The sequence below is a fragment of the Oreochromis niloticus genome, linkage group LG16, assembly GCF_001858045.2.
Source record: "Oreochromis niloticus isolate F11D_XX linkage group LG16, O_niloticus_UMD_NMBU, whole genome shotgun sequence".
Lineage (NCBI taxonomy): Eukaryota > Metazoa > Chordata > Actinopteri > Cichliformes > Cichlidae > Oreochromis > Oreochromis niloticus.
In genome coordinates, this window is record NC_031987.2 from 880944 (window position 1) to 896985 (window position 16042).

Genomic DNA, 16042 nt, shown 5'->3' on the forward strand with positions numbered 1-16042 from the left:
AGAGCCTTCATCAGGAACTCAATGGGGATGTGGCGTACAACACTAGAGGCCAACTCCAAGCCCATAGCACAAGTCACCATCAAGTGCGGGATCTACCAAGGAGATGCTCTGTCCCCACTGCTGTTCTGCATAGGCCCGAACCCCCTCAGTGAGATCATTAAGAAGACTGGCTACGGATACCGACTACGGAACGGAGCAGTTATCAGCCACCTCCTGTACATGGATGACATCAAGCTGTATGCCAAGAGTGAACGAGACATCGATTCACTGATCCACACTACCAGGATATACAGCAATGACATTGGAATGTCGATCGGACTGGAGAAGTGTAGTCGGATGGTAACAAAGAGAGGGAAGGTAGTCAGAACTGAGGGGATTGAACTACCAGAAGGCAACATTGCAGACATAGAGGACAGTTACATGTACCTGGGGATCCCGCATTCGAATGGAAACCATGAAGAGGCCGCTAGAAAGGCTGCAACCACCAAATACCTGCAGAGGGTCAGGCAAGTCCTGAGGAGTCAGCTGAACGGTAAGAACAAGATCTGGGCCATCCACACCTACGCCCTACCCTTGATCAGGTACCCTGCTGGGGTAATAGGCTGGCCAAAGGAGGAGCTAGAAGCCACTGACATAAAGACAAGAAAGCTCCTTACCATGCATGGAGGGTTTCACCCCAAGTCCAGCACCCTGAGGCTGTACGCTAAGCGGAAGGAAGGGGGCCAGGGACTGGTGAGTGTCAGCACCACAGTCCAGGATGAGACAAGAAACATCCACGAATACATTGGGAAGATGGCCCCAACTGACCGAGTGTTCAGTGAATACCTCAGGCAGCAGAAACCCAAGAAAGAGGAGGGACGAGGAACCATCATGGAAGGACAGGCCCCTGCACGGTATGTACCACTGGCAGATAGAGGAGGTGGCTGATATCCAGAAATCCTACCAGTGGCTGGACAAAGCTGGACTGAAAGACAGCACAGAGGCACTAATCATGGCAGCACAAGAACAAGCTCTGAGTACAAGATCCATAGAGGCTGGGGTCTACCACACCAGGCAAGACCCCAGGTGCAGGCTGTGTAAAGATGCCCCAGAGACAATCCAGCACATAACAGCAGGGTGCAAGATGCTAGCAGGCAAGGCATACATGGAACGCCATAACCAAGTGGCCGGCATAGTGTACAGGAACATCTGTGCCGAGTATAACCTGGAAGTCCCGAGGTCAAAATGGGAGATGCCCCCAAGGGTGGTGGAGAATGACCGAGCTAAGATCCTGTGGGACTTCCAGATACAGACGGACAAAATGGTGGTGGCTAACCAACCGGACATAGTGGTGGTAGACAAACAGAAGAAGACGGCCGTAGTGATCGATGTAGCGGTTCCGAATGACAGCAATATCAGGAAGAAGGAACACGAGAAGCTGGAGAAATACCAAGGGCTCAGAGAAGAGCTCGAGAGGATGTGGAGGGTGAAGGTAACGGTGGTCCCCGTGGTAATCGGAGCACTAGGTGCGGTGACTCCCAAGCTAGGCGAGTGGCTCCAGCAGATCCCGGGAACAACATCGGAGATCTCTGTCCAGAAGAGCGCAGTCCTGGGAACAGCTAAGATACTGCGCAGGACCCTCAAGCTTCCAGGCCTCTGGTAGAGGACCCGAGCTTGAAGGATAAACTGTCCGCAAGGGCGAGATGGGTGTTTTTTTTTCTTTTGTATATATGTATATATGTATATGTATATAGATATCTGACAATACATATAATATTGTCCATATTATATTAACATTACCACAGTGAGATGACTTTAGTCTCATGAACAACATTAGCTAATTATTATTTACTAACTAATCTTAAAATGACTGTTCAGTACAGAAATGAAGCCCAACTATCATGTTTGACAGTCCTGTGGTCTCAACTAATCAAAGTGATGTCATGACAAAAATGAATGACCAACAAAACATTTTTTCTCCTTCATTTCTGTCAAACAAAGCTGTCTGAAACGTTTCTCGCGGTTAGTATCATGGTTGCTAGGCAACCTGAATAGCGCGACGAAGGCTAGACCGTCCCATTTCACAAGCCTCTCACTTCCGCACTTCTCGTACTTATAGTACGCACCGTATGTAGTGCGCATACTTCAAGCGTGCATACCCTGAATGGGGACACAGCCTGTGTGTGTGTGTGTGTGTGTGTGTGTGTGTGTGTGGGCCCATGGTTACAAATTTGGTTTAGATTGAGTAAGTGTTTATTTGTAACTAAAGGTATTTTCAAAGGTCGAAAATTATCCCGTTTAAAGGTGTGAGCTGTTGTAACTGAAATAACAGTTGGCATCTAAGAAAGAGTTATTTTGTTTGGGTAATCTTTTATTTATAACCCATGTAGTCACATTTACCGTGGTTTTGTTTGTTTATTTGAATTCAATTCAGTTCATTTTATAAAAGTAAGTGTTTATTTTATTTATTTCTTTGTTGTCTAAATAAATACCCGGTGAGGGATTTAATTTGTGTAAAATATAGTTGTGGTGGTTCTTATTAATTCAATTAGAGGGTATCAGGTATCAGTAGTAGTAGCACTACGAACCCAGGCCCATTCTCATTGTACTATGTACTCTAGCTTTACCATAGCTACGTGGGACCTGGGTTACATAAATGGAGGCACCGCTGGGATAGTTAACTAAAGTAGACTAAATTTATTTTTGGACCAAGAGAAAAAAAAAACAGGTTGACCCCACAACTGTTAAAGTGTTAAAGTAGTCAAATGTGCAACAAAAAAACAAAAACAGACCGGATAGCAATGACGACACAACAAATGAGCAGACCATCACAACTTGAGTTGGTCAACTGGTGCAAAGGGGAATCAATAGATTTGAAACATGCCCTACTATTATATGGGGTACCGGAAGGCGTTTCGAGAGATGAAATAGAAGAAGCTGCAGGGACTATCAAAGCTTTGGGAAAAGTAGTAGTTAAGGGAAAAATGTTTAACTCTCAACTACAATCGTTAGTGGTGTTGTGTGAGTGTCGTGAGGAGATAAACCCCATGACAATCCCCCCGAGATAATGCCAATAAGTGGTGGAAGTGGCTGGAAAGCAGTGTACTACATTGAACCTCAGCCAGATGACTTTGAGGGAAAGTTACTCACTTTTCTGCAGAATGAAGTGAAAACCCTAGAGGATATCCAGGGGTTACACACCCACAAAGAGCAAGTGGATGGTAATTCTGAAGCCATCATCCGTGCAGTAGGTGAGTTAATGGTCAGAATAAACAAACAGCCTGAAAGCCATCCATACAGACGTCTAAGGACATTTTCCGGGGTCAGTCCCACCCCAGCTGGGGAAGAAGCCTTAGATATCTGGTTGGAGCAAGCGACACTTCTAGTAGATGAAGGGGAGTGCTCTGATAAGGAAAAATGTAGACGCATACTGGAAAGTCTCAAAGGGCCTGCCTTGGAGATCCTTCAGGCCGTGTGTCTGACTCAACCTGATGCTAGTTCCCAGGACTACATAGAGGCCATAGAGACCATTTTCGGCAGAGTAGAGTCCGCAGAGGAGCTCTACCTGTCATTCAGAGCCCTTCACCAACAGCCTGGTGAGCACCTGTCTGAGTTTCTGCGAAGATTAGAGAGGTCTCTTGTTAAAGTAGTCCAGGGAGGTGGCTTGCCAGTTTGCGCTGCTAACAAAGCTCGGTTAGAGCAGTTAGTTAAAGGATCCACTTCTGAGCTTATGTTGCTTCAGTTGAAAATAAGGGAGTGAATGGATAGTCCTCCCTCATTCCTGAACTTGTTAAGAGAGGTGATGGAAGAGGAAGGCCGCCAAGCAGCCAAACAAAGGCAGACCCCATCTAAGTGTCACCAAAGGGTTCGCACAGTTCAGGTGGAAAAGGAGAAACAGTCTGAAGCGGTAACTCAGAGTGAACTGCAAGCTCAGATTCGAGAGTTGAGAGCACAGTCAGAGGAAAGAAACCACTCAGGAATTCAACCACTGGCTGATTGCACTTTCAAACCCCCAACAGAGAAGCAAAAACAGAAAAGTGATTCGCAGAGTGAAATACGGTCACTCAGAAAGCAAGTGAAAGCACTAGAAAATAAAATGAGTGTAATGGTGGTGAAGTCTACAACTGACCCCCCACAAGAACATTCAGCTCAGTCTCGCAGACACAAAGCAGCTTCTTGCCCCAAGCCTGCTTCTTTTAAAGCATCATCTAGAGAGAGTGATGAATATTTCTGCTATAAGTGTGGAGAAAATGGCCACATAGCTACAAGGTGCACTGCACCTGAGAACCCCCAGAAAGTCATAAGAAAACTTATACGATTAGTGCGAGGAGTATCTGGTCCTAACAAGGAGGACCCAAATCCTACAGGAGAAGAGCCATGCGTTGCTCGAACCAACAAGGTTGAAGTCCCAGAAACTGACACAGGCCTGCCTGAGGGTCTTGTAGGCCCATCATTTATTCACACAGTCAAAGTCAATGATGTGGCCTGTAATGCTCTTATTGATAGTGGGTCTAACGTGACTATTACCTTTGAAAGCTGGTATAACCAACACTTGGCAGATGTCCCCATAAAACCTCTCTCTCGCTTGGGACTCTGGGGACTTGCTGACACAGAGTATCCCTACAAAGGCTATGTTGTTGTAGAGATGGAGTTTACCAAGGAGATCACTGGTGTCTCCGGGCGAGTAGAAGTGCTCGCATTGATTTGTCCTGACCCGAAAAACCAGCAACAAACCCCCGTGTCGGTTGGCACCAATACATCTCTGTTCCGCCGCCTATGGGACTTGGTGCAAATGAAAGGTGACCAGAACACAGCTCATTCTATGAGAATTCAGTCTGTGTATGCCCCCATCAGGGCACAGGAGCAACTGCCAAAAAATGATGTGCTGGGACAGATAAAATGGAAAGGACCCTGCCCTCTCTCCATCGCCCCAGGAGCAAATTGCTATGCCACCTGCAAAGTAGACAGGCACAGTGCCCCCTCCAAAGACCTTATCTTGATCGATGTACCCTCTACCCAGTTACTCCCTGCCGGTGTGCTGGTACAGCCAGGTGTGCTCTCAGATGCTGGCATAGACAGCAATAGCTTGAATGTGCTCCTCCAAAATGAGTCCACAAAGACAGTCTCCATACCAGTGGGATCTGTCATTGCTGAAATGTTTGCCGTGGATACAGTCACCCCAGTCCAACCCTTTGACCTTGCCACTGAGAAAATAGATCCAAACCTCTTCGATTTTGGGGACTCCCCTATCCCCGAGGAGTGGAAAAGTAGACTTCGGCAGAAGTTAGCTGAGAGGAGAAATGTCTTCTCAATGCATGAGTGGGACGTTGGCTTGGCTAAAGGGGTTGAACACCACATTCATCTACATGACCCTAGACCTTTCAGGGAGAGGTCAAGGAGACTAGCCCCAGCCGACATAGATGATGTGAGGCGACATATACAGCAGCTGTTGGCTGCTGGAATTATAACAGAGTCCCGTAGCCCCTATGCCTCCCCAATTGTAGTTGTGCGGAAAAAGAATGGGGCTATAAGAATCTGTATTGATTACAGAACACTGAACAACCGCACTACACCTGATCAGTATACAATGCCACGCATTGATGATGCCTTGGACTCCTTGTCAGGCAGCCGATGGTTCTCAGTCCTAGATCTGCGCAGTGGCTACTATCAGATCGAAATGGCTGAGGAGGACAAGGAAAAGACGGCATTTATTTGCCCCCTGGGCTTCTACATCAGCACTGTAACTGCAATAAGTTAATCAATCGATTCGCACTACAACCTGGTTTGCCTCTTACTTGTAGTTATTTTTATTTAATTTAATAACTGTATAGTACTCTGTATATAGTAACCATTGTCCTTAATGTAAATATTTAAGAAAAAATGTGTATGTTTCTGTTCTGTGTCCTGTGTACTGTTTGTTTGTATATGTGTCTTTTTGGCTGCTGTTACAACCAAATTTCCGCTTGTGGGACAATTAAAGGATTATTCTATTCTATTCTATTCTATTCTATTCTATTCTATTCTATCAATTTGAGCGCATGCCACAAGGGATCACGGGAGCACCTGCAATGTTCCAACGCTTAATGGAAAAGGCTGTTGGGGACATGCATCTTCTGGAAGCCCTTGTGTACTTGGACGATATCATTGTCTTTGGCAGAACGCTTGAAGAGCAGGAGAAACGCCTCTTTAAGGTGTTGGACAGACTAGAGGAGGTTGGTTTGAAAGTCTCCATTGACAAATGCCAATTCTGTCGTCCTCAAGTTAAGTATGTGGGTCACATTGTATCCACCAATGGAATAGCCACCAATCCTGAGAAGGTTGAGGTGGTGAAACACTGGAAAGTGCCCACTCACTTGAAACCTCTCAAGTCTTTCCTCGGATTTTGTAGGTACTATCGGAGGTTCATCGCCAACTACTCTGCCATTATCCGTCCCTTGTCAGAACTCACCAAGGGTTATGCACCCACTTGGAAAGACCCCAAAGCCAAGAAGAGTGTAGACCCAAACCAAACCTATTTTAAAGCATCCGTCCATCGTTCAGCCGTTTGCTGAATGATGGACTCCAGCCTTCCAGGCTGCTTTTGAACAGATCTGTGAATGTCTGATCAATGCTCCAGTATTGGCATTCGCTGACCCCACCAAGACATACATCTTGCATGTGGACGCCAGCTTGAATGGTTTAGGTGCTGTCTTGAACCAAGAACACCCTGAGGGCCTAAGGCCGGTAGCTTTCGTAAGTCGAAAGCTCAAAGACTCAGAACCTAACTATCCAGTTCATCAACTGGAATTCTTGGCATTAAAGTGGGCCGTCGTGGATAAATTTCACGACTACCTGTATCGTACCAAATTCATTGTCAGGACTGACAATAACCCCTTAAAGTATGTATTGACTTCGGCTAAGCTCAGTGCTGTAGGGCATCGCTGGCTCGCTGCCCTCACCACGTTTGACTTCACCATGCAGTACCGCCCTGGGCGCCACAACATTGATGCTGACTTGCTGTCCCGACAGTATGCCCAAGAGGAAGTTGGAGAATGGACTTCCATCCCGCCTGCTGGCATTAAAGCTCTCTGTAAACAGGCCTGCATTAGGGAAGGAGCAGTTGTACCTGACAGATTGGTGGATCAACTTGGTGCTCCTGCCTCTGCAGTACCAGAAGCCTATGCATTTCCTGTGAATCTCAGTGTAAGCATCCTCGATCAGCTGAGTCCAAAAGATATTCAAACATCACAAGATATGGACCCTACCATTGGGCCATTGAAGAAAGCAATCAAGAGCAATAAAGGGTTTGCTCGCTCTAAAACTGATTTACCAGAGACTGTGATGCTCCGTGAAAGTCGCAAATTGGAGTTGAGTGATGCATTACTCTACAGAGTAAAAGAAAAAATGTGTGGAAAACAAAGCCGGCAGCTTGTCTTGCCAGCAAGATACAGGTCTATGGTGTTAAGGTCTCTGCATGATGAGTGTGGGCACATGGGAGTAGAGCGAACAACAGAACTGATTAAAGAGAGGTTTTACTGACCTCGTATGGCAGCTGAGATTGAGCAGTACATTCGTACTTGTGGGAGGTGTATCTCCAGGAAGACGCTCCCTCAGCGTGCCTCGCCCTTGAATCAGATAACAAGTAATGGCCCTCTAGACTTGGTCTGCATTGATTTCTTACAGATAGAGCCTGATTCTAAGGGTGTTGCAAATGTGTTAGTTGTGACAGATCACTATACACGGTATGCACAGGCATTTCCTACCAAAGATCAAAGAGCCATTACCGTTGCAAGAGTCCTGTGGGAGAAGTACTTCGTGCACTACGGTCTACCTGCAAGAATACACTCTGATGAGGGCAGAGACTTTGAAAGTCGACTGATCAAGGAGCTGTTGTCCATGTTGGGGATTCGGAAGTCACGAACATCTCCCTACCACCCGCAAGGTGATGCGCAACCGGAAAGATTCAACAGAACCCTTCTAGCAATGCTTGGTACCATGGACACTGTAAAGAAACAGTACTGGAGCCAGCATATCACCTACCTGGTACACGCGTACAATTGTACAAGGAGTGATGCCACAGGGTACTCACCTTATTATCTCATGTTCGGGAGAGAAGCTAGACTGCCCATCAACGTCTGCTTTGGAATCTCGCCAAATGGTGAAAGTGAGTCCTCCTACCAACAGTATGTTTCACGGATGAGAAAAGAGTTGCAGGACGCATACAAACTCGCATCAGATGCAGCTACAAAAAATCATCTGAAGAACAAAGCACAGTATGACCAACGTGTGAGAGATCTGCCTTTGGAGAAGGGAGACAGGGTTCTCATTCAGAATGTTGGAATAAAAGGCAAGCATAAACTGCAGGATCGTTGGAAATCTACACCGTATGTTGTAGTGGAGAAGTTACCTAACCTGCCTGTTTATAAGGTAAAACCAGAACATGGTCCAGTTATAGTCAAAACTCTCCATCGAGACCACCTGTTGCCCATTGGTTATATGATCAGGATGCCTATTCCAGTGGATGACACAGGACACATTAGGAGACCCGTAACCAGAGCACATCGTGCCCAGAAAAGTCGACAAGCAGTTAAACTGCCTGATCCAGTTGAAGAATGTGACACAGCATCACCAGACGAAATGTTTGAAACTGTCCATAATCCGCAAAGTTTTGGTGTGCAAGAGGTCAGGAGACAACTGGCAATGCCACATCAGACTTCGGAAGAGGAGGACAGTTCTGAGGAGGAACATTTTGAAGCAGCAGAAAGCCAACCAGTAGGAGAAAGTGAAAGTGAAAACTCATCTGGAGATGATATACCTACTATGCTGGAATATGATGCTCAAGAGACAAATGAGTCTATGGGAGAGCAAGAAGAGGAACGGGAAACAAGTTCACCCTTTTCAAACAGAACCCGAAGTGACAGTTCTCACAGAAGTACAAGAAATGAGAGTGAACAGTTTTCCACATCCCGAAAATCCCTGAGAAAACCAAAACCACCCATGAGATTGACATATGAAAAGCCAGGTCACCCATCTTGTGAGCCTGTTACCATCATGCACCATTCATTCAACTGAAATTAAACCCTCCAGACATCAGTGAACCAAAGGGACGTTCTAAGACATCGAAGAAGTTCTTAGGAAGTGAGGAAACCCATCACCCTGTAAAGCTAAAGAGAAGTCAGAGGTGTGATGAGGGGATCTACACGGTTAGAAGGGGGAGGGTGTAGCCCTGTCTGCAATTATTCGGGCTTACAGTATAAAGAAAAAGTTTACGGTTATGAAAAATGGTTAAAATATAAATAGTTGATAAAAGGGTTTAAAATCATACGCTTGGGTACCAATGTATTTCATTTACAGTTAAGAGTTCAATAAATAAAAGGGTTTCATGCTTTAGAGTTCATTTACTGTGCAGAAGCAATATGTTGGGGTGTAACCTAAGTTTGTTTATCCATCTAATGTCAGTTACCTTAATGTCGTATTGTCATTGGTTGTTGTGCTAACTCTTCTCTGTTATGGGGGCGGGACGAGTGTAAAGGTTTGTGTGAATCTGTGGGAGCGGAAACAGAAGCTGAGTCTGAAGAGAGAGATGTCGTAAGGCAAACGTGGTGTGGATTTTGCATCTAAGTGTATCTTTGAGGTCGACTACCCGTGGTCCTGATATTACTTATTTGTGATCTGCAAGAGGTAAATGAGAGTGTGTGCCTTGACATTTGTACTGTAACTATTCGTTATAGTGGTAAAATGGCGTGATATGTGATGCTAACTAGCGGCTTGCTAATTAGCACAGCTTGCCGCGTTATGTGCTGTGATACCATGCTGTATGTTTAGCTCTGTGATTTTTCAGTCAAAGCATGCTAATGCTTAATCGTTATGTGATAGCATTTGGTATTGTAGCTCAAGTGTTTTAATATGTTTAGAAGCCGAGGGACGCTGTGGAAGGAGAGGGAGAGAGAGGTTTCTGCCCCGGATGGACCCTGCTGTTTTCTCGCCCCTGACTGTCTTTACTACTGATGAACTAACTGCTAACTGCCCGTTTCTGATTGCCCCACTAACAAACTCATTGGACTCATGAGTACTAACTGGAACTAAAGTGCACGTATTTTGTTCATTGTTCAGTTTTGAGTGAAGCGGCCATCAGTTTTAGGCCTGACCGCACCCGAACTTCAAATCAGGCCTGCAACAAGCACTGTGCTACAGGTGTAGTGTGGACAGGTTAAAGTGTGTGTGTGGGCCCACGGTTACAAATTTGGTTTAGATTGAGTAAGTGTTTATTTGTAACTAAAGGTATTTTCAAAGGTCGAAAATTATCCCGTTTAAAGGTGTGAGCTGTTGTAACTGAAATAACAGTTGGCATCTAAGAAAGAGTTATTTTGTTTGGGTAATCTTTTATTTATAACCCATGTAGTCACATTTACCGTGGTTTTGTTTGTTTATTTGAATTCAATTCATTTCATTTTATAAAAGTAAGTGTTTATTTTATTTATTTCTTTGTTGTCTAAATAAATACCCAGTGAGGGATTTAATTTGTGTAAAATATAGTTGTGGTGGTTCTTATTAATTCAATTAGAGGGTATCAGTATTAGTAGCACTACGAACCCAGGCCCAGTCTCATTGTACTATATAGTCTAGCTTTACCATAGCTACGTGGGACCTGGGTTACACACAGGAAAAAGCATCAACTACAGTTCCTCTGACGTCCACCAGGGGCAGCAGTGAGTCAGTCCCCATAGACTCCCATGTTAAAATTTTACAGAACTAAAAATGTTTACAGCCTGATACACAAACTATTTGGTCTGTGTAGATAAGTTTCACTTTCACAGCAGCTTTACAGTTTCATAACTCACCTGTTTAAATAGTATTAAGAATTACAGTTTGCATTAATAGGAGAGTGGTCTCTTTGACTCACAGGTGGATGTAGCTGCTAGCTGACTGCTAGCTTTACCTGAAGGTCACTGTACGAGCAGACTGTCCAGAAAGGATGAGCTCCAGTTTAGTGAAGGAAATGTAATGTTACTGAGTAACATTATATTACATTACTGTTGGGAGACAGACACTATCTCTACTTTTAAGACTAGGCTTCAAACTTTCCTTTTTGCTAAAGCATATAGTTAGGGCTGGACCAGGTGACCCTGGACCCTCCCTTAGTTATGCTGCAATAGGTGTAGGCTGCTGATTCCCATGATGCACTGGGTGTTTCTTCTTCACTCACTATGTGTTAACAGACCTCTCTGCACTGAATCATACTTGTTATTAATCTCTGTCTCTCTCCCACAGCATGTCTTTATCCTGTCTTCCTTCTCTCACCCCAACCAATCACAGCAGATGGCCCCGCCCCTCCCTGAGCCTGGTTCTGCCGGAGGTTTCTTCCTGTTAAAAGGGAGTTTTTCCTTCCCACTGTTGCCAAAGTGCTTGCTCATAGGGGGTCATATGATTGTTGGGTTTTTCTCTGTGTGTTTTATTGTAGGGTCTACCTTACAATATAAAGCACCTTGAGGCGACTGTTGATGTGATTTGGCGCTGTATAAATAAAACTGAATTGAATTACTGAGCACTGGCAGGTACTTGTATCTGTGTAATGTTTCCATGTAGTTTGTACCTGATAATGATTCTGCCCATATTTTTATTAATGACATATGGATCATTTATATAACTGTGATCCATCTGTTCCAGATTAAACTGTGATCATTCCAAGATTGATGATTTTAACAAACACTCCTTAAAATTCTATCTTTTGTAGTTTGATTCTTGAAACATTTACAATCCAAACTTTAAACTTTATTTGCGTTATTGCAGATAAGGCTGAGTTAATGAGCTCCACTGAGGCGAGAGGATGATAAAAGCAGCTCTCAGGGTTCAGCCCACATGATCCAGGTGTGGGAGGACCTGTTTCTGTTTCTGTTCAGCTGAACGTGACAACGATCCAAATGTTTTTGTTCATTATTATTTAACTCACAATTTAAACTTTAAACAGTCATAAAACAATGATGCTGATAATTTAATTGTTCCTCTTTCATAATTTAAGGTGTAATCATTAAAACAAGGATTTACATTATTGTTACACATTTAAACAGACATTTAGATTTTCATAATTAAAACAGGGACTTGAACCTTGATAACTTCAATGTTAATAATTTAACCTTTGGTCACTTTGATACTTTAAACACTGATCATTCTGATGACTTAAACTGTTAAAAATAATGATTTTATTTTTGATCATTTAAAGTTGGATTATTGTTTTAAAAATTAATTTCAAATACTGATGATATCAATATAAACACTACAATTTCAAAATGTTGATGGTTGCGTCTCTGCTTCTTTAAGTCAATAATTTATATTTTTATTCTTCAGACATTCCTAATCCAAAATCTGAGAAATAATTATTGAAGTGTTGATGGTAATTGTGTCATTACATCTGATTTTACATGTTGATATTTTAACCACCTAGGACCTGGCGTCCACATATGTGGACATCACATTTTGGTTTGCTCTACAAGGGCCTGATATCCACTTACGAGGACATTATACTGCCTCTGTTCTATTGAAATTTTAAACACATATCCTCATATGTGGATCTAATTTTTCTCAGGAACAAAAATTAGGTAAAAAAAAAAAAATCTGGTAATTCTTTGTTTTTACATTCATCGGGTGCCAATATGCCCAAATATCAAAGAGAAATTAAAAATGCTTGGCATCGAAGAGTTCGGGTCTTAGGAGGTTAATATTGATGATTTCAATGTTTTCTTGAAAAGCAATAATGTGAAATTCAAAATGTAAACATCGCTTAAATGTTGATTTAGTTGATCGTTCGCTCTATAATGATTATATGATCCTGATCATGTAAATGATAAAATGTTAACAGTTCAGTCTGTGAATGATTCAAACACATATTTTACACTCTGATGATTTTGATTTAAGTGTCAGTTTTTAGCATTTCAACAATAATCATTTGAATTGTAACATTTTATATGTTTTTGAGTTAAATAAGTATTCATTTGATGATAAATTGCAAATTGATGATCTGATATTGAAACAATATTTTTTCTGCTTCTGTTTTCGATTTGATGGTTTAAACTTGTGTGCAGCTGTTCCAGAGCTTTCTGTCAGCTGACACCCTCAGATTGTTGTGTCTCCCCCGATGATGTCAGCAGGGGTAAACGTGACCTCACTGCCCATCCTGGTGACATCAGTGACCCTGGACGGCCTGGCGCAGCTGTCCAATCAGCGGCTCTTCTTCTTCTTCTTCTTCCTGTGCGCCTACCTGTTCATGCTGTGCAGCGACAGCCTGGTGGTCTACGTGATCTGCTCCCAGCGGAGCCTCCACCGCCCCATGTTTGTGTTTGTGGCGGCTGTGCTGATGAACTCTGTGGCGGGCAGCACGGTGTTTTACCCCAAACTCCTGGTGGACCTGCTGAGGGGGGGCCGCTCAGTGCAGGTGACCCTGCGTGGGTGCATGTGTGAGGCCTGGCTTTTATATTCATCGGGCACCTCCAGCTTCCTACTGCTAGCAGCCATGTCCTTTGACCGGTACGTGTCCATCTGCCGCCCGCTGCTCTACACCGTTGTCATGTCTCCAGCCACAGTGCTGGCACTGCTGCTGCTCTGCTGGCTGCTGCCTGTCGGGCTGGTCGGCACTGCGGTGCTGCTGGCGAGCCGCCTGCCGCTCTGCCGCTCGCAGCTCAGCAGGATCTACTGCGACATCTACAGCCTGGTCAGTCTGAGCTGTGGTGGTCGTGAGACACTGCTGAGCGAAGTCTACAACCTCTCGGTCATCGTGGCTACTGTCTTGCTGCCCGCCATCTTTGTGCTCTTCTCTTACAGCGCCGTCTTGTCAATCTGCCTGCGGCGCTCGCGCAGCTTCAGCAGCAAAGCACTGAGCACGTGCCTGCCGCACCTGCTCGTCTTCTGTAACTACAGCGTGAGCTCTGGGGTGGAGGTGCTGCAGCGCCGCCTACAGGCTGGCAGTCAGCCCACAGCCTCTGTCCTCACCTCCATCCTCCAGGTCATGATCCCGACTGTGTTCAACCCGGTGGTGTATGGCCTAAAGGTGACGGAGATCAGGGCTCAGCTGAGGAGGCTGCTGGGCTGCCAGAGAGCTGATTAACCCACAGAACCAGATCCTGAGTTCTGGTCTCTGTTAGACTCTAATAGTGAGGTTCCTGTGTTGATATGCAGTATGATGTTGATGTAATGACAAGGTTGAGCAGCAGGGGGCACTGTATTTAAGAAAGCTCATGGATCGCAACGGGGAGCATATAAAAGAAGATTGGTCTGTGGTGTTGTGTAATAAAACGTTTGGAGCAGTAGTTCACAAGGCATACGTGGAGGCTGTTATTTTTAATTCACTAGCTTAGCTTTGGCAGCATTTTTAGTAGATAGGGGCGAATGGCTTAATGAAGAATTGAGCTGCGGTTTGAGGAAGGCCTCGATGGGGCCTGGCAGATCCCCGTCTACTAATGAGAAGTGAAGAAGTGAAAGAACTGAACAAAGGGCAAGGAGGGTGGGGGATGAAAACGAGAATGACAGCTTGTAGAACTGGGGGGTCATATATAGATTAGACCCAGAAGGGGCGTGTTTGGAGGCATCCAATGACATGACAAACAGACTAGAGAACAGCTGCTCAGAGATGCCAAACTAACTGTGGATGAAGCAGAAAGACTGTGTCATGTGAGTGAGTTATCCCTGCAGCATGCAAGGACATTTAATGAAACAAGTGTCACTGCAGTGCATGATAGTGTGAAAATAGCTGTGGTTCAAAAGAAAATGAGGAAGAATATTTCACAAAAGTCCAGCAAAGATGATACAATGTACTCCTGTGAGCAATGTGGTGGCAGACATGAACCCTGACAGTGTCCTGCTTATGGCAAAAGATGTTTAAAATTATATGGAAAAAATCATTTTGCCAAACCCAAATCAGTGCATTTAAGAGAGTGACTGAAGTGAGACTTTCTTTGTGGGCATAGTGTCACAAGGTGATGTAAAAACTGAGCACAATGAAGCAGAAGACAGTGAGAGGCGCTCAGATTATAAGGACACGTGGATTGTTTCACTCCCAGTACATGAAACTTTGGTGAGACTAAGGATTGATACAGCTGCACAGGCAAACCTAATCAGCATGACAGAGATCAATGCTATGAAACAAAGCACAAAATAATAAAGAAAAGACTACAATGGGAAGGACATTGAAAGCAGTGGTCAGACTAAAGTGACAATAAAACACAAACATTATGATGTATTGTATAATGTTGTACCAGAGGGCTGTTAATCACTGCTAGGTGGGGTGACATCAACTGTGCAGAAGCAGCAAGTGGGCACGAAGGGACAGTTGACTCCATTGTACAGCATTATGAGGACGTCTTCAGAGGATTGGGATGCCTACCATACATGCACAGTATCCAGCTGTGGATTTCAGAGCTCCACTGAAAAAGAAGTAGATATGATAGTGGAGTCTCTGCCAATGTGTAACGCAAAGATAAAACAAGTAGGTGAGGAGACAGCTCTGCTGAGCTACAGGACTCCTCTTGACTGAGGTTTATCCCCTGCAGAACTGCTGATGAGTCGAAAGCTATGCACAACATTGCCCTGCTATCCAGAGAGCAAGCAGAGTGAAGGGTCTTCATTTAGCCTGGAAAAGGGGTTTGTTGCTCTGTAAAAAGACCTGCATGCAGGCCCTTGGGGTGCAGGTGTGTCACCAGGGTGCAGGGGAGGCACCCCCCCTCTGTCCCCTTCTGGCCGCCTGGGACCAAATTTTATTTTTTAGACATCCACATTACTCACACTCTCATAACATATACATATAGGGCCTTGGGGGTGGGGATGTCACACGGCGAACAGAGGATGGTCTGTGTATTCAGCCTCAACTCTGCCCACCTCTCCATTTTAAATGTATGTACACATTGACAGTTCTCCTGAGGGGCCATGCTAACACCTGCTGCTGGCAGGAAGCACCATCAATCAATCAATCAATCAATACTTTATTTGTATAGCACATTTAAAAGACCAGAGGTACTCAAAAGTGCTTCTCAATAATAAAATATGAAATAAAATTAATTAGATGTGGATACAGATACGTAAAGTCCAAATACATTCC

The 16042-nt window shown here is 44.4% G+C and overlaps 1 protein-coding gene across 1 annotated transcript; it reads left to right on the forward strand.

Moving 5' to 3' along the window:
- The first annotated feature begins 13093 nt into the window (after positions 1-13093).
- On the forward strand, positions 13094-14056 carry LOC100689921 (olfactory receptor 10J5-like). The gene has a single exon (XM_003443252.4). The coding sequence runs from the start codon at positions 13094-13096 to the stop codon at positions 14054-14056; it is 963 nt and encodes a 320-aa protein (XP_003443300.3).
- Positions 14057-16042: the final 1986 nt, after the last annotated feature.

What these genes read in the sequence shown, in the direction of transcription:
- LOC100689921 (XM_003443252.4), top strand. Translation starts at nt 13,094, where the DNA reads ATGTCAGCAGGGGTAAACGTGACCTCACTGCCCATCCTGGTGACATCA.